Genomic DNA, 21,020 nt, shown 5'->3' with positions numbered 1-21,020 from the left:
AAGTTTTGTTGAAAGTTAAAGTTTAATGTTTAAAGTTATTGTTTAAAGTTTTGTTGAAAGTTTAGTTTAAAGTTAAAGTTTACTGTTTAAAGATATTGTTTAATGTTTAAAGTTATTGTTCAAAGTTTTGTTGAAAGTTTAGTTTAAAGTTAAAGTTTAATGTTTAAACTTATTGGTTAAAGTTTTGTTGAAAGTTTAGTTAAAGTTTAATGTTTAAAGTTACTGTTTAAAGTTTTGTTGAAAGTTTAGTTTAAAGTTAGAGTTTACTGTTTAAAGTTTTGTTGAAAGTTTTGTTGAAAGTTAAAGTTTAATGTTTAAAGTTATTGTTTAAAGTTTTGTTGAAAGTTTAGTTTAAAGTTAAAGTTTACTGTTTAAAGTTATTGTTTAATGTTTAAAGTTATTGTTCAAAGTTTTGTTGAAAGTTTAGTTTAAAGTTAAAGTTTAGTGTTTAAAGTTATTGTTTAAAGTTTTGTTGAAAGTTAAAGTTTAATGTTTAAAGTTATTGTTTAAAGTTTTGTTGAAAGTTTAGTTTAAAGTTAAAGTTTACTGTTTAAAGTTTTGTTGAAAGTTTTGTTGAAAGTTAAAGTTTAATGTTTAAAGTTATTGTTGAAAGTTTTGTTGAAATTTTTGTTTAAAGTTAAAGTTTAATGTTTAAAGTTATTGTTTAAAGTTTTGTTGAAAGTTTAGTTTAAAGTTAAAGTTTACTGTTTAAAGTTTTGTTGAAAGTTTTGTTGAAAGTTTTGTTGAAAGTTAAAGTTTAATGTTTAAAGTTATTGTTTAATGTTTAAAGTTATTGTTCAAAGTTTTGTTGAAAGTTTAGTTTAAAGTTAAAGTTTACTGTTTAAAGTTATTGTTTAATGTTTAAAGTTATTGTTCAAAGTTTTGTTGAAAGTTTAGTTTAAAGTTAAAGTTTAGTGTTTAAAGTTATTGTTGAAATTTTTGTTTAAAGTTAAAGTTATTGTTTAAAGTTTTGTTGAAAGTTTAGTTTAAAGTTAAAGTTTACTGTTTAAAGTTTTGTTGAAAGTTTTGTTGAAAGTTAAAGTTTAATGTTTAAAGTTATTGTTGAAAGTTTTGTTGAAATTTTTGTTTAAAGTTAAAGTTTAATGTTTAAAGTTATTGTTTAAAGTTTTGTTGAAAGTTTAGTTTAAAGTTAAAGTTTACTGTTTAAAGTTTTGTTGAAAGTTTTGTTGAAAGTTTTGTTGAAAGTTAAAGTTTAATGTTTAAAGTTATTGTTTAAAGTTAAAGTTTAATGTTTAAAGTTATTGGTTAATGTTTTGTTGAAAGTTTAGTTTAAAGTTAAAGTTTAATGTTTAAAGTTACTGTTTAAAGTTTTGTTGAAAGTTTAGTTTAAAGTTAAAGTTTAATGTTTAAAGTTACTGTTTAAAGTTTTGTTGAAAGTTTAGTTTAAAGTTAAAGTTTAATGTTTAAAGTTTTGCATCGATCGGACGAGCAGTTGCAGAGAAAGACATCTTTAAAGTGAAAATATATGGACACAGACACACAGACAGGGGCATTGCAATAGTCTCGCATCCCCTTCTGGCGAGAAAAAAAAGACAAATAATAAAATGGAAACATTCCATCAATCAACCAATCCTCAATCCAAGCCAGGTAAACCACACTACAAGGAAAAAGGTGTCACACAAGTGTCACAAAGTTGTCAAACTGCTCACCTGCTGCAGATTCCAGCATCTTCTGCTCAAGAAGAGCTGCAAGCTGCTGACTGGCTTTTCGTCTCAGCTGGCTGTCATTTTCATTCTGCCTGCTCGTCAAATCACATTCCTTTGCTGCGGGGTTTCGTTCCTGTACTTGGAAACTCTTCGAATGCCGTTGAGAAATGTCCAAGTCATTTGAGGTGTTTTCCATAACAATCTCTGCTCTGACATTTTTATTGGTAATTGGAACCACTAAAATGGTATGAGGAAAAGTGTGGGCACTTGTTGAGTCCTGCATGACATCATGTTGTGAGGGCATGTCACCTGTATTCATTTTTCCCTCCTGGCCCTCCACATTCGTTTTTGCGCTATTTTTCTCCGCATTCGTTTTTGTGCTTTTCTCCTCCATGTTTGTTTTAGCGTTGGTCACTTTGTTCATTTTTGCCAGATTTTGCTTTGTGTTGGTGTTTTCCTTGTCGTCCTGCGCCTTAGCGATTGCTCCATTATGCAGTACCTTAGCTTTTCTCCCATTGTCCTGTCCCTTGGTCGGTGTCTCGTTGTCCTGTCCTTTGGTTGTTGCCACATTGACCTGCTCCTTCTTTCTTGTCCCGTTGCCCTGCCGCTTGGTTCTTGCTCCTTTGTCCTGCCTCTCAGTTGTTGTCACATTGCCTTGTCCTTTGGTTATTGCCCTGTTGTCCTGCTCCTTCATTGTGGCCACCTTGTCCGGCCCCTTGCTTGCCGCTTTGTTGTCCTTCCCCTTTGTCATTACCCCATTGTCCTGTCCCTTGGTCACTGTCCCATTGTCCTGCCCATTGGTCACTGGCCCATTGTCCTGCCCTTTAGTCATTGTCCTGTTGTCCTGTTCCTTAGTTGTGGCCCTCTTATCCGGCCCCTTGCCGGTTGCTCTCTTGTCCTGCTCCTTGGCCGCTGGCCTATTGTCCTGTCCCTTGGTCACTGTCCCATTGCCCTGCGCCTTGGTCACTGCCTCTTTCTCCTGCCCCATGGTCGTTGCCCCATTGTCCTGCCCCATGGTCATTGCCCCATTGTCCTGCCCCTTGGTCGTTGCCCCATTGTCCTTTCCCTTGGTCACTGTCCCATTGTCCTGCCCCTTGGTCATTGGCCCGTTGTCCTGCCCCTTGATCACTGTCTCTTTCTCCTGCCCCATGGTCATTGCCCCATTACCCTGCCCATTGGTCATTGCCCCATTGTCCTGCCCCTTGGTCATTACCCCATTGTCCTGCCCCTTGGTCACTGTCCCATTGTCCTGACCCTTGGTCACTGTCCCATTGTCCTGCCCATTGGTCGCTGTCCGTTTGTCCTGCCCAATGGTCGCTGTCCCTTTGTCCTGCCCTTTGGTCATTGCCCCATTGTCCTGCCCCTTGGTCGTTGCCCCATTATCCTGCCCCCTGGTCACGGTCCCATTGTCCAGCCCCTTGGTCGCTGGCCCGTTGTCCTGCCCCTTGGTCACTGTCTCTTTCTCCTGCCCCATGGCCGTTGCCCCATTGCCCTGCCCCTTGGTCATTGGCCCGTTGTCCTGCCCCTTGATCACTGTCTCTTTCTCCTGCCCCTTGGTCACTGTCCCATTGTCCTGCCCCTTGGTCGCTGGCCCATTGTCCTGCCCCTTGGTTGCTGGCCCGTTGTCCTTCCCCTTGGTCATTGGTCCATTGTCCTGCCCCTTGGTCACTGTCCCATTGTCCTGCCCCTTGGTCGCTGCCCCATTGCCCTGCCCCTTGGTTGCTGGCCCGGTGTCCTGCCCCTTGGTGGTTTCCGCATTGTCCTGCCCCTTGGTGGTTTCCGCATTGTCCTTCCCCTTGGTGGTTTCCGCATTGTCCTGCCCCTTGGTGGTTTCCGCATTGTCCTGCCCCTTGGTGGTTTCCGCATTGTCCTGCCCCTTGGTGATTTCTGCATTGTCCTGCCACTTGGTCATTGCCCCATTGTTGTGCCCCTTGGTTGTTGCTTCATTGTCCTGCCCCTTGGTTGTTGCTTCATTGTCCTGCCCCTTGGTTGTTGCTTCATTGTCCTGCCCCTTGGTTGTTGCTTCATTGTCCTGCCCCTTGGTTGTTGCTTCATTGTCCTGCCCCTTGGTTGTTGCTTCATTGTCCTGCCCCTTGGTTTTTGCCACGTTGGCTTGCACCTTGGTTTTTGCCACATTGTCCTGCCCCTTGGTGGTTTCCGCATTGTCCTGCCCCTTGATTGTTGCCTCGATGGCTTGCACCTTAGTTTTTGCCCCGTTGTTCTGCACTTTGGTATTTGCATCGTTATCTTGCTCCTTTGTTTTTACACCATTGTCTTGCACCATGTGTTCTGTGTCATTGTCCTGTGCTATGGTTTCTGTATGGTTATCCTGTGCAATGCATTTAACATCTTTATTTTGTGCCTTAATCTTTGCGCAGTTGTTAAGCACTGTGGTGTTGGAACCTTTGTCCTTTGGGTTTGTTTTCACATTGTTTCTCTGTATCTTCATATTTTCTCTGTTGTCCTCTGCCTTTGTCTTTGCACCATTGTCCTCAGCTTTAGTCTCTGGCCCTTTGCACTCGGCCTTTGTTTTCTTGCTGCTTCCCTTCCCTTCCATCTCTGCACCGTTGCCCTTAATCTTCGTCTCTGCACCGTTGCCCTTCATATTCATCTCTGCACCGTTGCCCTCTGTCTTCGTTGCTGCACTGTTGCCATGCATCTTAGTATCTGCACCCTTGACCACCACCTTTGTCTCTGCACCATTGCCCTCCGTCTTCATCTCTGCAATATTGCCCTGCGACTTATCTTTTGTGCCATTGTCCTCCGTCTCAGCATTTGCATCATTGTGCTCCATCTTAGCATTTTTACCATTTCCTGCCTTCATCTTTGTATTGTCCTTTTTCTTCATATTTCCCCCTGCATCTTCCATCTGCATTTTCTCCCTGCTGCCCTTCACATTTCCCTTTTCCCCATGGCTACCCATATTTGTTTTTTGCTTGTTGACCCCCATTTGTATGTTTACCCCATTGTCCTCATGTTTTGCCTTTGTTCTTTTGCATTCCACAGTTGTTGTTACCCTGATGTCCTCCATTTTCTTACATATACTGGTATGCATGTGTGTTGTATCTCTGATGTCCTCTTTGAATATTGTTGCAGACATTTGCGGGGAATCGTGGTACGATGATGGTATTGCTTCGTACCTAATGGCTGGCATTTCTTGCTCAGCAAGTTGCACAAAGTTGTCGTCTTGAGTAGTCGGATAATCTTCAACAATTGCTTGATCCATTTCCTGATCATAAATAACATCAAGTGGATGCTTTACTTTTCCTTCCCCATCTTCATGGATGAACAGAGACACAGTATTAGGAAGAAAACAGGCTGAATTCGATTTTTCTGCAACAGAGGTCTCTTGATGAATGGTGTTTTGATCAGTTGCAGTGGCTGTCCGAATTGTTTCAGGTATTGCTTCTGCACAAGAAGCCTTTGGAGCATGTTGTGATGCACACATATCTTGTACCGTCTCAGCTCTCGGAGATTCCAGCCAAGGATAATGATCCTCGTGGCCTCGCAGTTTTCTGCTAAGATCGCATTTTGGTTCAAAAAGATCAGCATCATTATCCTGGAGATTTTCACTCTGGACATCTTTCGGCAAATTATTGACTCTGGTACAGCTTGTTTCAGTGGAACAAGTTTGTGCTCCCATTGTTTCAATCAAGGGTGTGAGCTTGGATGACAACGCTTGGGTTCGTGGTCGTTTTGAAGGCTTAAGATCGGCCATATTTCCTGAATTGTAGGTTTGATTCTTCTGCCTAAAGATCGAATTCCTTACGGCTCCTAGAGGAATGAGGGACATACTTTCTCTCTTCTTTGATGTCCACAATTTGTTTTCTTCATCTACTTCATAGCTCTCATAATAACTTTTAACTTTTCTGATTAAAATTTTATCATGATTGTTGAGCATGCTTAAGGAGCCATTTTCCGCATCGCCATGCTGAATTGTAGGAGTTGAATTTGATTCGAGGTCTTGCCTTTTTGGTTTATTTGTTTTGAAAGACTCCACGGAGATGCTTTCCTCTCTTTCTGTCGACAGGAAGTCGCGCAGCTCTTTTTGCCAATGGAAAGACGCGGGTTCTTGAAATGGCAAACAGAGTTCATTGTGAGTTAGTTGTTTTACCTCCTGATCAGATTCTGCACACATCTCTTCATCTTCTAGAATGGATTCACAAGGAGTGTGATCACTGTCATAATCATCTTCCAAAACACCACCTTCCTTCATATCCCTTGCTTCTTCGCCTGACAAATCACCTTGAGTAGTATGGAGATCCTCTTGGCTTTCCTCAACATGTGAAAAATCGTTCATGGTCTGCTCTGTAGAGGTGAGATTATCTCGACTTTCTTCTGCACAGGGAAGGTGGTCCAAGATTGCTTGAGACCCCAGCTCATCTTTGTGGTCTTCAGGTAGCAAATAGTCACTGAAACCACGTGTTTCATCTTGTTCCTCCATCTCATCAACCCGCATGAGCACTGCCTCCTTTGACTCCGTGTGCGTGTCCACCTTGCACGATTCTTTAAACCATATGCTTCGCAGGAATGAACTTTGCAACCATTCGGGGCTCAGCTCTGACTCCAACATTTTCAACATCTGCAATAAGAAAACCAAAAGAATAATTAATATGGAAAAACTTAGGATGAGAAAATTATACTATAATTAGAGAAGTGTATGTGCATTTGTGTGTTTGTTTGTTTATTTGTTTGACTTCAATGCATCTTGAACTGCTGGAGCATGCAACTAACCCTAACCTAACCATTATAAACAAAACCCTAACCATAACCTAACCCAACCAAACCCTAACCCTAGTGCTAACCCTAACCCTAACAACTACTATGCACTTTGAACTGCTGGAGAATGCACCTAACCCTAACCTAACCATTATAACCATAACCCTAACCATAACCATAACAACCAGCACCTAACACTAACCCTAACCCAACCAAACCCAAACCCTAACCCTAGTGCTAACCCTAACCCGAACAACTTCTATGCACTTTGAACTGCTGGAGAATGCACCTAACCCTAACCCTAATGTAACCCTAATCAAACCCAAACCCAACCCTAACCCTAACCTAACCCTAACCCTAATAAGTTGAAAACTCCTGGTTGTACTCGGGGGTGTGCACGGGGGTGGGTTTTAGGTGGTAAAAATAATTAATCGTCCAGGAAGTTCAGTGTGTGGGAAGGATCCCAATTCTCTCTCGATGTAAATATTTTGGTATAACACTGCAGCCATGCATAAGAAGGGGTATTACGAGTCTTACTAAGTTTCACCAATTCTAGGTGGGGGAATTAATCCGTCCGTAAGTCTGGGGGAATAGTCCCATCCATAAGAACTGGTTCTTTGTTAATTTATTAAAATATGGTCTCAAAAACCAAAAAGATAGTGGAACAGAAAGACAAGTGTGCCCATGGGAATTTCAATAATAAAGCAGAAATGCATCTCAAGGGACATGTACATTGTAAATTCTAACAAAAACTGTGTGTGTGTGTGTGTGTGTGTGTGTATTTGTGTGTATTTGTGTGTGCATGTTTGTTTGTGTGTGTGTGTGTGTGTGTGTGCATGTATGTTTGTGCGTGTATGTTTGTGTGTGTGTGTGTGTGTGTGTATTTGTGTGTGCGTGTATGTTTGTGTATTTGTGTGTGTGTTTGTGTGTGTGATTTGTTTGTGTGTGTGCATGTTTGTTTGTGTGTGTGTTTGTTTGTGTGTTTGTGTGTGTGTGTGTGTGCTTGCGTGTGTGTGTATTTATGTGTATTTGTGTGCTTGTTTGCATGTGTGTGTTTGTGTGTGTGATTTGTTTATGTGTGTGCGTGTTTGTTTGTTTGTGTGTGTGTTTGTGTGTGTGTGTGTGTGTGTGTGTGTGTGTGTGTGTGTGTGTGTGCTTGCGTGTGTGTGTGTGTTTGTGTGTGCATGTTTTTGTGTGCGTGCGTGCGTGTGTGTGTGTGCTTGTTTGCATGTGTGTGTTTGTGTGTGTTTGCATGTGAGTGTTTGTTTTTGTGGATCGAATCATTTCCGTGACAATGCTGGTAATTCCACAAAGGCTTCTATAGCCGGATGGCTGACCGACACTGTATTTATCAGCAGGTGGCTCTGTCTCCCACAGACTACAACTAAACCAGTATTGAACTTTAACTCTAATATCTTCTTTCCCAAGTTCAACTCTTAACTGTATGTGGATGACCTTTGCAGCAAGCGTGGATGCGACACATGTTTTCTGGCTCGATAACAGTCAAGTCATAACATCCATGCCTATGCCATTCCATCATGATTTATTTTGGGGGGTAGGAGGCAGGTAGGAAATTGAATTTGCATTCATTTTGATAGAGATCTTGGCTTGAACAATTACCTGCGAGGAAATTGATGATTCCATGAAGGGGTCATCACCAGATGGATGGGTGGGTTCCTTGCCCTGTGAAATTCAACAAATATGAAGGTAGATGAGAACATTTTTCATCGTGCAAGAAAAACGTTCTCCTTACGAGTCATATGCTTGGCTCGTTAAATTCCAACATCATATTGAAGCTCTTCTTCTTTGGTCAATTTTCAAGACAGGTGGTAGGATGACTCATCATCAGCATACTTGTAACCAAACAATTCTGTACGGCGATACTTCAGTCCCCATTTACAGTTAGCATTACAATGCTACTTTACATCCTTCAAATAGTGGGCCCCATAGCCCAAATATTCACAACAATTGTGCATTTTGGGATAAAAGCACCAAATTTGGCTCAGGGATACACTAATATATTATGAACAAATCTGGATCTTGAAGCATTGCAGATTTTGCCTGTGACAACAGGGGCAACCATCTTGTAAAAATGGCCACCAGTGGTTGCAATGGCTTCACAGACCGGCTGGGGGTGGACCAAGACCTGTTACGGTCTGTTCGAGCCGCGATGGACCACACTACCCGATGCGGCCGAGACCTGCTACGAGCTTGTTTCCTGCAAATGCAATGAGGGTTATGTGAAGCGCTGCAAGTGCAGAAAGACTGCAGTTGAATGCACAAGCCTGTGTTTGTAAGGACGGGTGTTTGCAGAATTGACGCCTTGGCATCCAGTAAGACATGACTCGACCCATGACAGGGAAAATGGTGAGGCCTAGGGTTCTGAACAGATTTAACTGTGATATCTGATGATGACTGTTTGTCGTTAAAGGCGGCAAAAAGGGTTGGCGTCAGGAAGGGCATCCGGCCGTAAAACATTGCTTCTAAAAGGGGACCGAAAAACAACAACAACCACGGTTCCCGAAAAAGGCCAACCCCCGCTTTGCGGGGAAAAATGGCCTCTAAAGGTGGTTTTTTTTATCTGATGATGACTGCACTCGATATTCAATGCCACAGTGACATTGTTTGACATGTTTGACATTGTTTGACTGATCTATCAAATATTTTTAAGGACTTAGTACTTTTGTTCTGTACCAACCATGCCGCATTACGATATTTTTTTAAAATTCTGGCCGATGAACATAATGGATATAACCACCAATATTTAGAGTTTTCACTCATGATTTAGGTCTACACTTAGGCATGGATTAATACAACACAGACAACTATCAGGGACCGCTTTACACACTTTTTTTTGTGCACAAGATCGAGGCTCGTGTAAGAGCTAACATTAATCACAAAAAAACAAACGGACACACAAAACATATGATAAAGGGAGCGGGAGACAAGATGGGGAGAGAGAGGGAAGCACACACGTACAACAGCAGAGAACAGGGACCAAAAGATCTGTGGGAGGGAGAGGGCTTTGGGGGAAGAGGCATGGGAAGGGGGGTGGGGGGAGGGGGTGGAGACGTATACAATGCATGGACACTGCCAGGACTTGCAGGAAAGAACTGAGCATTTCAAAAAAGTGGATCTGGGGTGAATTAACGGGGGTAGAAAAGACCAAGGTTTTGGATGGGGGAAGATAAGAGATGGTGGTGAACAGCTGTTTTAAAGACCTGGAGGGAGGAGTGGGATTGAAGAGGGTGAGGGGGTTTGTTCCAGAGGCGGGAGAAAAGGGGAATGAAGGAGTGAAGGTGAGCAGAGAGTCTTGATTTTGGCAATTTCACCAGAAGAGGGTTGCTGGAAGATCTTGTGCGTCCTGTCGGAATACTTGGGGGACAGAGCACAGAGAGAGCTGGGGGAGCAAGGCCGGATAGGAGTGGGTAGAAGACAGAAAGACCACCTACCTGCCTGCGGTGAGTGAGTGAAAGGCCCTCTTAGATAGCGTCATCGCGGGAGATTCCAATGATTCTGAAAGCTTTGGTTTCAACTGCATGAAGACGAGCTAGGTGTGAGGCAGGAGCACCAGCCCAGAGGGGAGAGCAGTATTACATTGAGCTGTGGATGAAAGCCTTGTATGTGGTGAGGAGCTCAGGTGTGCCAAGGAAGGACTTCGCACGACGGAAGATGCCCAGTCGGTGACTGGCTTTGGAGGCCAGCTTGGAAATGTGGTTTTCCCAGGAAAGATCATGGCAGATAGTGAGACACAAAAGCTTGAGTGACAGAACTTCTTGGAGAGGATTGTTGAGAAAGTAGATGGGAGGGTTGTCCAGTCGGTCTTTTCAGAGAGACATAGTAAGAGTGTGAGATTTGTCAGGATAGAAAGACATGTTCCACTTGTTTGACCACTCTGTGATTTTGTCCAGGTCGGCAGAGAGTGAGGAGGCTGCAGACTGCCGATCTGAGGGATGAGGAATGTAGCGGCAGAGAGTAGAGTCATCAGCAAAGAGATGGAGAGGATTTTCCAGAGAGTCGGAGAGATCATTGATGAAGACCAGAAAAAGCACAGGGCCATCTGCCTTGCACACTGCACATTGCACTGTGCACAAAAGCACACTGCCTTGGGGAAACTCCAGCCTGAACAGGAAGGGGAGATGAGAGAAATCCATTCAGGGCCACACGTTGACTACGGCCACAGAGGAAGTCCGCAAGCCATGCGTGGAGATTTCCATGGACACCATAGGAGGAGAGTTTGGTGAGCAGAGCTGGGTGCCAGACCATATCAAAGGCATGTGATATGTCAAGGGAGACAGTTCTGATTTCCTGTTTGGCATTGAGGACCTCCATTCATTGTTGAGACAGTCGAAGCAGCATGTCCAGAGTAGAGTGACCTGGTCTGAAACCAAATTGATGATCAGAGATTAAGCCATTGGAGAAGAGGAAGGATTTGATATCGAAGCAATGATGGATTCCATGACTTTGCTGATAATTGGGAGCAGGCTGATTGGTCTGTAGTTGCAAGGATCTGTTTTTGCACATTTTTTGTGTAAAGCGGTAATGTTGGCTGTTTCCAAGATGCTGGCAGATGACCTTGAGCAAAAGAGAGGGTGAAAAGAACAGAGAGAGGGTGAGATAGAGCGGCAGAGCAGGATTTTAGGACCAGTGGGCTGATGCCGTCTGGTCCAGTTGCAGAATCAGAGTCGAGGTTTGACAAAAACTTCTCCACCTTGTCAGGAGAAAATGACACAGAGTCCAGGAGCAGTTGGGTTAGACTGAGAAAGGTGGGTACAGAGAGAGATGGGTTTGGGACACAAGATTTTGAGGCAAACAAAGAGTTGAGACATTTGGCTTTGTCACGTGCGGTGTCAACTGTGTAGCCATTTGAGGTAAAGGAGGGGAGGGGGAACAAACACTAGAAACATATTTTACCAGACGCCACCAGGATTTGGAGGAAGGAGACAGGTTTGAGAGTTCATTCTTGAGAGTGGAGAGATAGTGCTTTTTGGCTCTACTGAGAGTAGACACACACTTGTTCTGAGCTTAGTGGAAGGAACTGAGATTGCCTTCCGTTGGATTAGCCTTCCAAGAGGCAAAGGCAAGTTGTTTCAGGGCAACTGCCTTACCACAGGATTCAGTGTACCATGGATGGGAGGAAGGGTATGACAGCTGAAGACGAGATGGGATAAATCTGTGCATGAGAGAGAGAGAGCAGTTTACTTTGGAAGAATTTCCAGGAAGAATTGATGTCAGAGGCTGTATAGATGGGAGAGCAGTCCAGATGATGGATGGCTGCTTGAAGACCATGCCAGTTGTCTTGAATGAAATGCCAGATGTCTTTGTGGTGGTTGTACCACCCAACACAACTCGGGGGCCAAATCTTCCCCATTCTTCCCTGCTGCCCGGATACGTCAGGGCAGTGTGGTCAGAGTGCCGATCGGTCCCCATGGACCGGCCCAGGTGGGAGTACACCATCCTGGATGTGGAGGACCTCTGGGTCGCTCCTGCGAGATCAGTCGGCTGTCTCCATGCCTCGGGTATGTTTGAGAAAACTGTTTCGGGCTATAGAACAACAACAACAACAACAACAACAACAAGAGGAACACACCTCTACACCAAACAGTGGATGGAAAACAACACACCGATTAGCTGGAAGTCACACGTCCTGAGTCAGTGAATTGTTTTCCCCATCTTCGCACTCTGGTTTTGATAAGTGTCCGCATGGTCAAATCCCAGAAGCTAATGTCTCCTTGTTATTAATATAAAAGTACAAAAGTGTTAATGGTACTGACCTCACATGTAATGCTGTAAACTCTCATGAAAGGGTTCGGGTTCACTTCGGGTTGTTTACAAGTCTAAAGTATTTCGATTATACAAGTTCTATGATGAGCAATGTAGAGAAGGAAAATCAAAGTGAATCAGGTTTCAATAATCATTTGCATTGTCAATCAGAAATCCAACTTCTCAAAATGTATATGTCACATGCAAAGTTGAAGAGAGAACGTTTTGAATACCTGGGCAGGAAACGTCGGCACGTTATTGCAGCCAGGAGAGGGTGATGTCTCCTGTTCTCTGAGATCTGAAGGACGACCTTTTCTGCTGAACAGCGACTCCAGATTTTCATTTTCAACTCCCTCCCCACCCCTCGAATCTCCTTTTATCGTGTCATACCATGGCTGGGCCTGCAACCTCCCTCGGGGCCTTCTTGTTTCAACAAAGGAGTCTCCGAAACCATGACATCCGATGGAACAGTTTGCCTCAACTTCACCGACGTCAACCTGTGACCCAGTACCTGGAGAGGCATCATTGATCATTTTGTCGCTGCCATAGCCAGCGCTGGCAAAGCCGTTGCTGCTGGGGGTTCCCCTATGCCGGCTGTTTGGAAGGATCGCTGTGCTGCCCTTGGAGGAGCGCATTTCCACTTCTGGGCTGTTTGTTTCCAGGCTGGTGGTGCTGCCATGTGGCCTTGCCGGCGATGTCTTCTTGGAGCACAATGGAAAGGTTTCCTCACCATCCAGCTCGCCCACACTGCCCGAACGCTGTGGGGAAGAGGGATGCGAAATGAATTAGTTGCAGTTGAATAATGGCTGTCCTTTCCCAACATTCTTCACTAAGTTATAACCTGTTCTATTGTTACTAGAAACACCCGCTCCCTACATGAGCCGCCAGGGGTGGGGGGGTGACGTGCATGTGCATGTATGCACCATGCAGACAGGTGTTCATATTATTATTAGCCCCCTTTGGACTTGGCCCGAAACAGGGGCTTCTGGACTGGGTTTCTTCTGGCCGTCCATCCGTCCGTGTGTGCTTCCGCAACCATATCTCAGAGATATATGAAGCGATTTTAGTCATACTTATCAAAAAGACAATACATGATGGTATACATATGCACATCATTTTGTTTCGCAATGCGATACATGATGGGCGTCTGGCGGCCATTTTAGTTGTAAAAACACGATGTTGAACACGTCCTCAACCATTTCTTGGACATGTATTTACCGATGTTGTTCAAACGTGGCATACAGATAAGGAATGATGGCTTACATATGCACATAGTTTATTTTCCAGATCAGATCCAAGATGGCCGAATGGCGGCCATTTTGTCAGTTAAACGTGTCTCCAACAATTTCTCTGACATGCATGGTCCCATTTTGTTGAAACTTGGAAAAAGCACAGCAAATGATGTCATATACATGCACCTCAATTTATTTTGCAATCTGATAAAGATGGCCGACTGGTAGACTGGCAGCCATTTTAGTTGCAAACACCCCCTCCTCCCCCCGATATTGAACACGTCCTCAACCATTTCTCAGACATGCATTTACAGATCTTGTTCAAACTTGGCAAAAATAAAATGAATGATGGTTTACGTGTGTGCGCCATTTTATTTCCAGATCAGATCCAATATGGCCGACTGGCGGCCATTTTGTTAGTTAAACGTGTTTGCAACAATTTCTCTGACATGCATGGTTTGATTTTGTTCAAACTTGGCACATAGCCAATACATGAGAGCATATGTATGCAGAAGATTTTGTTTTATAATCAGACCAAAGATGGTCGACTGGCAGCCTTTAACTCCGAACTGACTGCAAAATTACTAAAACCACGGGGGCTATGACATTTTGTGTCTTTTTCTTCTTGTTATTACTATTATTATTCTTCTTTAACGGCCACAATTATTCCCACATTCTTGAAGCATTGGCCAGGAGAAGCTTGCCCCAATTATTTCACGAACCGGCTGGCCAGGGCTGATGTTTGACTAAAGTTAAGGAAGGAATTTGTAATTTGTTTGGGGTGCCGGCTATCGCCCAAGCTCACTATCGCAAGCTCACCAAGCTCACGATCGCAAGCTCACCAAGCTAAATATCGCAAGCTCACTCTTCGCAAAGAACACCGTGGGATATTTAACATCCACCAAATAATACCAGCAGATGGGACGCCCATATTAATATCCATCTGACGGACGGCACACACATTGATGAATCACCCTACCTGGATGCAAACCTCGGGTAGACAGCTTGAAGGTGAGTGTGCGTACCTACAGGCCATCCTGCCAGCCGCAGTGTTAATATTATTACTCCATTGTAATTGGACGAAATTGACTAATTAATTTGCGGTTATAATAATTCTAATGAAAAATCTAAGTTAGATGACATAGGGGCTGGAGTGGGAATTGGAGGAAGATGTATCAACAATCTAAGGTATTCTAATGGAACAACTCTGTTGTTACAAAGTAAAGAGGATTTGATGAAACTCCAGCAAACTGTGAAGAAGGAAAGTGAAAAATCTGGTATTTATCTAAAAGTAAAAAAAGATTGTCAACTGAGAAGATTAACATGTTCAGATTGGAGACGATCACGTGGAAATCAAGAAAAGTTTAATCTTCTTTCAGGGTTCTAAGATTGAAGTAAGTGGGGAATGCGAATTGGAAATTAATGGAGGGTTAGTGTTGTTGATATCAGATCTGATTGACAAAGATCTGGAAATACAAACCAAGAGAGGGATGATGAATGCTTTGGTATTTCCAGTTGCAATTCGTGGATATCAGACATGGACAGTGAAGAGGAAAGAAAGGAAGAAGATTCACAGTTTAACATGTGGTTTTTGGAGATAAATGTTTAAAAAATCCATGGACTACAAGAAGAACCAGGCTGAACAGTTTACGTTTTGTATCCCAATGATAGGCCGGATCTGGATTCTGACCTGAACCAAAATCTAATCAACGTGTTCTCATCACCAAACCAACTCATCCACCAAGTTTAGTCATAACTCATCCATAACTTTTTGAGATATCCTGCTATGTATCGTTTTTGGCCCCGTCTCCCAATGGTGAAGAATCACTTTAAAATTCTAGTAGCCGGACCCGAATCGGGATCTTCACGAAAATCTAATCAGTTCCTCTGTGTCACACACACTACCTCTCTGCCAAATTTCATCCGAATCCGTCCACAACTTTTTGAGATATCTTGTTTACAGACAGACAAACAAACAAGAAGACGTCATGCGGAGGACGATACTTGCAAAATATGCCCCCCCCCCCTCCCTCCCCAAGAAAAAAAAATTCCATTGATACAGCAAATTGTCCATTTCATCAAGATTAAAATTGACAATCTTGATCAAAGCTCGGGTCAATAGGTGACGAAGAAAAGTGACGATTTTTCAGATGAAAAATGATGATTTTGGAAGGTTGACCTTGAGTTGACCTTTGACCTTTTGACCTCAAAAATTGTTGGTTTCCCTATTTAGTGACTCAATGTGCAAATGCTGTTCAATTTTCAAGTCAATCGGATGAAAATTGACGGGTTTTCAGATAAAAAGTGATGATTTTGGAAGTTTGACGTTGAGTTGACCTTTGACCTTTTGACCTAAAAATAGTATGTTTCCCAATTTAGTGACTCGATATGCGAATGCTGTTCAATTGTTAAGTGAATCGGTTGAGAATTGACAACTTTTTAGATGAAAATTGATGATTTTAAAAATTCGACCTTAAGTTTACCTTTGACCTTTTGACCTCAAAAGTAGTATGTTTTCCAATTTAGTGACTCTATATGCAAATGCTGTTCAATTTTCAAGTCAATCGGTTGAGAATTGACGGCTTTTTAGATGAAAATTGATGATTTTAAAAATTCGACCTTAAGTTTACCTTTGATCTTTTGACCTCAAAAATAGTATGTTTCCCAATTTAGTGACTTGATATACAAATGTTATTCAATTTTCAAGTCAATCGGATTTAAAATGGCGATTTTAGAAATTTGACCTCCAGATGACCTTTGACCGCAAAATCAATAGGCTTCTCAATTGGGATGACCTAGACAGCTTGGTGAAGTTTCGTGACGATCGGTTTAGAATTGTGATCTGTCGGCCGGTGACAGACAAACAGACAGAACCACAAACGGAACCGACCAATATACGTACTTGAAAAATCTTCGATTTTGCCAGTAACAAACAGAAAGAGAGAGGTGAAAACAACCTCCATCCACCTTTGGTGGTAACAAACAAATCAGTGTTTGAAGAAATGAGACCACCATGTGCATTCGATTTAGAAGGACTGATGTTGTCAGAAAACAGGAAACATCAACTGTCATACTTTGGTTGGACGCGTGCATGCAGAAAACGGAAGTTTAGAGAAGTCGACCACACCATGGTAGGTATGGTTGAGGGAAGAAGAGGAAGGGCAGACCTGATGGATGGAGTAAAGGCTGCAACTAAACAATCTCTGCCACAGCAGGATCAGGATGTTTGGGGAAGTCTGACCATGAATGTCACCAGAAGTCAGAAACCACTTCACGGAACTGGATAAATGGTTATAATAAGTTTTACTCCCGGTAGGTGTGCGGACCAGCGACTCAACCTTTGAGTGTCACAGACACTTGGCGATTATGTCGGGGGGATGAAAACTCTTGAAGCTTGGATATACACCCTTATAAAGACCCATACCATGTGACATGAATGTCGGTAATGCAGGTAGCAAGAACCGACTAGATCAAGGAGGGAAGGCAGTGGGTGGGAGATTTCAAAATAATTCAGGTTGTTGTTGTTTGGACCAAGACAGCAACTACGATGGCTTCAGAGGGAATATATTAATTGAGTGTGGCAAGGGAGGGGAGATGCATTCAGGAGAACATAGCTGAGGACTGGTGGGACACTTTAGACTTTAGAGGTACGCACACTCACCTCGAAGCTCTTTAGTCTGGGTTCGGGACACTTTAGACTTTAGAGGTACGCACACTCACCTCTAAGCTCTTTAGTCTGGGTTCAAACATCAGCCCAGGTAATAAGTGTCATCCAGGTGTTAAGCAGGTGGGGTGAGGCATCAATATGAGTGCTGTCCTTCAGACGGACATTAACCTGGGTGTCCTGTCTAAAACAGCACATGGTATAAACATGCATAAGGTAATCCACCTCACATAACCTTGGCCCAGCCACTGCTCGGCTAACCAATGGTCTGTCAAGTGCATTGTACTTTTCAGAGATTCATGGACTTATTTGTTTTATTTTGCTATATTTTGTCGAAATTACTCTGAAAGACATAATTTTAACGAGTCGACTGTGTTAACAAAACGCTTAAGGTCCAAAACAGACGCTTGTTTTGTCCTTCGGCCAATGTTCCGGTTTATTTGGTTTGGTCTCTTGACTCTCTGGCCTGACTCTCTTGGTAAGTGAAATATGCTTACATCTGTTGCTAAACTTTTGTCCACGTTCTTCCTGTGCAATCCTTCAACACTTTTTAATATAATCAAGGTGACATCGTTTGTTGAAGTACCCTCACCTTTTAAAATTTCTCATCTGGACCCCTCTCCCCACATACACCCCAGATCCAATTTTTTCCCCTGAAATCCCGACTTCTTTCTTTCCTGGAAGTTCTAGCAGTGTCCATGTGTTTTATATCTTTCCCACCCCCCCCTCCCCTTCCCATGCCCCCTCCCTCCAAGCCGTCTCCCTCCCACGGATCTCCCGATGTCCCTGTTTTCTGCTGTTGTACTTGTGTGCTTCCCTCTCTCCCCCCCATCTTGTCTCCCGCTCCCTTTATTGTATGCTTTGTGTGTCCGTTTGTCTTTTTTTGTGATTGATGTTAGCTCTTTCACGAGCCTCGATCTTGTATACAAAAAAAGAGAAAAAAAGAAGAAAAAAGTCCCCCCCCCCCCCCCCCCCAGTATCTGTGAGTTGAGGTTTCCACCATTCCAGATTTGGCATTTGTCCCACAGCTCCGCACATGCCATTTACACTAAATAAAAGAAGAGCAGCAGAAAACAACAAAAGAAAGACAATATTAAATGCATTATTGCATTAATTAAATTAAATTATTATTAAATTAAAATTAAATTAAAATTAAAATTAAATAATGCATTAAATTATTATTATTAAATTATTATTAAATTATTAAATTATTAAATTATTTATTAAATTATTATTAAATTATTAAATTATTAAATTATTAATTATTAAATTATTAAATTAAATTAAATTATTAAATTATTATTAAATTAAATTATTACATTATTAAACATTAAACATTAAACATTAAACATTAAATTATTAAATAAAGCAATTAAAATAAATGCATTATTATTATTATTAATACTGTGATGAGCCCCCACCCACCCCCAAGCAGCGGGAGACGGGTTTTGCAATCGCTTATGTGTGTTTTTCTATCCATCTGTCCAGGGCACAACTTCTTTAACCATTCCAGCTTTTGTCATCATATTTTAAATAAAAAAATTGGGTCAAAATGTGAAAGGGCAAAGTCATAGTGACTATAAATAGCCCTTATTAGCGCGACCGCAGCGCGTCAAGCACGAGAAGCCCCATTTATTTTTTAATAATCACTTCCGTGTTTCTTTCTTTATTTCAAATTGAGTTTCAGTATCTGTCCAGGTTGAGAACATTTTTACCAATTGAGCTTTTGGTATGAAATCTTCAACAAACCTTGATTGTGAGAATATGGAGAACAAATGAATAAAAGGTATAATTTTTTTACCTGTCCTTTTTGTCAAGCTAAGTTCAAGTACAAAACGGACATAACAGGCTTTGAATTTTGAGATTCCCATTTTGTTGTCATTTGAACCCCTCTCCCCACATACAAAGGCAAGACATTAAATATATCTGATGCCTCTCTAAGTGGTTTGGTTAGAAGGGATTCACTTGAACTGAATGAATTTGTCTTACAGTACAACAAAAATGCCTCGTTGATTGATATATGTATATATATTATATATATATATATATGTACACTACATGACCAAAAGTATGTGGACACCCGAACATCACACATCTCATTCCAAAATCATGGGCATTAATATGTTTTTTTATTTATTTATTTATTTATTTATACTGAATCGAGGCTCGTGAAAGAGCTGACAACCGCGAGGGAAAGACAGCACAGGAGGACCACGAGGGAAAGACAGCACAGTGGGACCGCGAGGGAAAGACAGCACAGAGGGACCGCGAGGGAAAGACAGCACAGAGGGACCACGAGGGAAAGACAGCACAGAGGGACCGCGAGGGAAAGACAGCACAGAGGGACCGCGAGGGAAAGACAGCACAGAGGGACCGCGAGGGAAAGACAGCACAGAGGGACCGCGAGGGAAAGACAGCACAGAGGGACCGCGAGGGAAAGACAGCACAGAGGGACCACGAGGGAAAGACAGCACAGGGGGACCACGAGGGAAAGACAGCACAGAGGGACCGTGAGGGAAAGACAGCACAGGGGGACCGTGAGGGAAAGACAGCACAGAGGGACCACGAGGGAAAGACAGCACAGGGGGACCGTGAGGGAAAGACAGCACAGAGGGACCGCGAGGGAAAGACAGCACAGAGGGACCACGAGGGAAAGACAGCACAGGGGGACCACGAGGGAAAGACAGCACAGAGGGACCGCGAGGGAAAGACAGCACAGAGGGACCGCGAGGGAAAGACAGCACAGAGGGACCGCGAGGGAAAGACAGCACAGAGGGACCGTGAGGGAAAGACAGCACAGAGGGACCGCGAGGGAAAGACAGCACAGAGGGACCGCGAGGGAAAGACAGCACAGAGGGACCGCGAGGGAAAGACAGCACAGAGGGACCGCGAGGGAAAGACAGCACAGAGGGACTGCGAGGGAAAGACAGCACAGTGGGACCGCGAGGGAAAGACAGCACAGAGGGACCGCGAGGGAAAGACAGCACAGAGGGACCGCGAGGGAAAGACAGCACAGAGGGACCGCGAGGGAAAGACAGCACAGGGGGACCACGAGGGAAAGACAGCACAGAGGGACCGCGAGGGAAAGACAGCACAGAGGTACCACGAGGGAAAGACAGCACAGAGGGACCGTGAGGGAAAGAAAGCACAGTGGGACCGCGAGGGAAAGACAGCACAGAGGGACCGCGAGGGAAAGACAGCACAGAGGGACCACGAGGGAAAGGCAGCACAGTGGGACCGCGAGGGAAAGACAGCACAGTGGGACCGCGAGGGAAAGACAGCACAGAGGGACCGCGAGGGAAAGACAGCACAGTGGAGCGCGAGGGAAAGACAGCACAGAGGGACCGCGAGGGAAAGACAGCACAGAGGGACCGCGAGGGAAAGACAGCACAGGGGGACCACGAGGGAAAGACAGCACAGGGGGACCATGAGGGAAAGACAGCACAGAGGGACCGCGAGGGAAAGACAGTACAGTGGGACCGCGAGGGAAAGACAGCACAGGGGGACCACGAGGGAAAGACAGCACAGAGGGACCGCGAGGGAAAGACAGCAAAGAGGGACCGCGAGGGAAAGACAGCACAGAGGGACCACGAGGGAAAGACAGCACAGAGGGACCACGAGGGAAAGACAGCACAGAGGGACCGCGAGGGAAAGACAGCACAGGGGGACCACGAGGGAAAGACAGCACAGGGGGACCATGAGGGGAAGACAGCACAGAGGGACCGCGTGGGAAAGACAGTACAGTGGGACCGCGAGGGAAAGACAGCACAGGGGGACCACGAGGGAAAGACAGCACAGAGGGACCGCGAGGGAAAGACAGCACAGAGGGACCATGAGGGAAAGACAGCACAGAGGGACCGCGAGGGAAAGACAGCACAGAGGGACCACGAGGGAAAGACAGCACAGGGGGACCACGAGGGAAAGACAGTACAGTGGGATCGCGAGGGAAAGACAGCACAGAGGGACCACGAGGGA

The 21,020-nt window shown here is 43.9% G+C and overlaps 1 protein-coding gene across 1 annotated transcript in view; it reads right to left on the bottom strand.

The window, feature by feature from the left end:
* The window catches only part of LOC137434963 (uncharacterized), a 32,076-nt gene that overhangs the window by 8,838 nt on the left and 2,218 nt on the right, over nucleotides 1-21,020 (bottom strand). The window contains exons 2-4 of the mRNA XM_068128230.2: nucleotides 12,383-12,907; nucleotides 8,007-8,069; nucleotides 1,671-6,249 (exon numbers count right to left, since the gene is read on the bottom strand). Coding sequence (XP_067984331.2) covers nucleotides 1,671-6,249; nucleotides 8,007-8,069; nucleotides 12,383-12,784 — 5,044 coding nt within the window. The 5' untranslated portion in view covers nucleotides 12,785-12,907. The remainder of the gene's footprint in view (nucleotides 1-1,670; nucleotides 6,250-8,006; nucleotides 8,070-12,382; nucleotides 12,908-21,020) is intronic.

The sequence above is a fragment of the Myxine glutinosa genome, chromosome 9 (genome assembly GCF_964187855.1).
Source record: "Myxine glutinosa chromosome 9, kmMyxGlut1.1, whole genome shotgun sequence".
Taxonomy (NCBI): domain Eukaryota; kingdom Metazoa; phylum Chordata; class Myxini; order Myxiniformes; family Myxinidae; genus Myxine; species Myxine glutinosa.
Note: the sequence above shows the minus strand (reverse complement) of the source record. Positions and strands in the feature narration are given on the sequence as shown.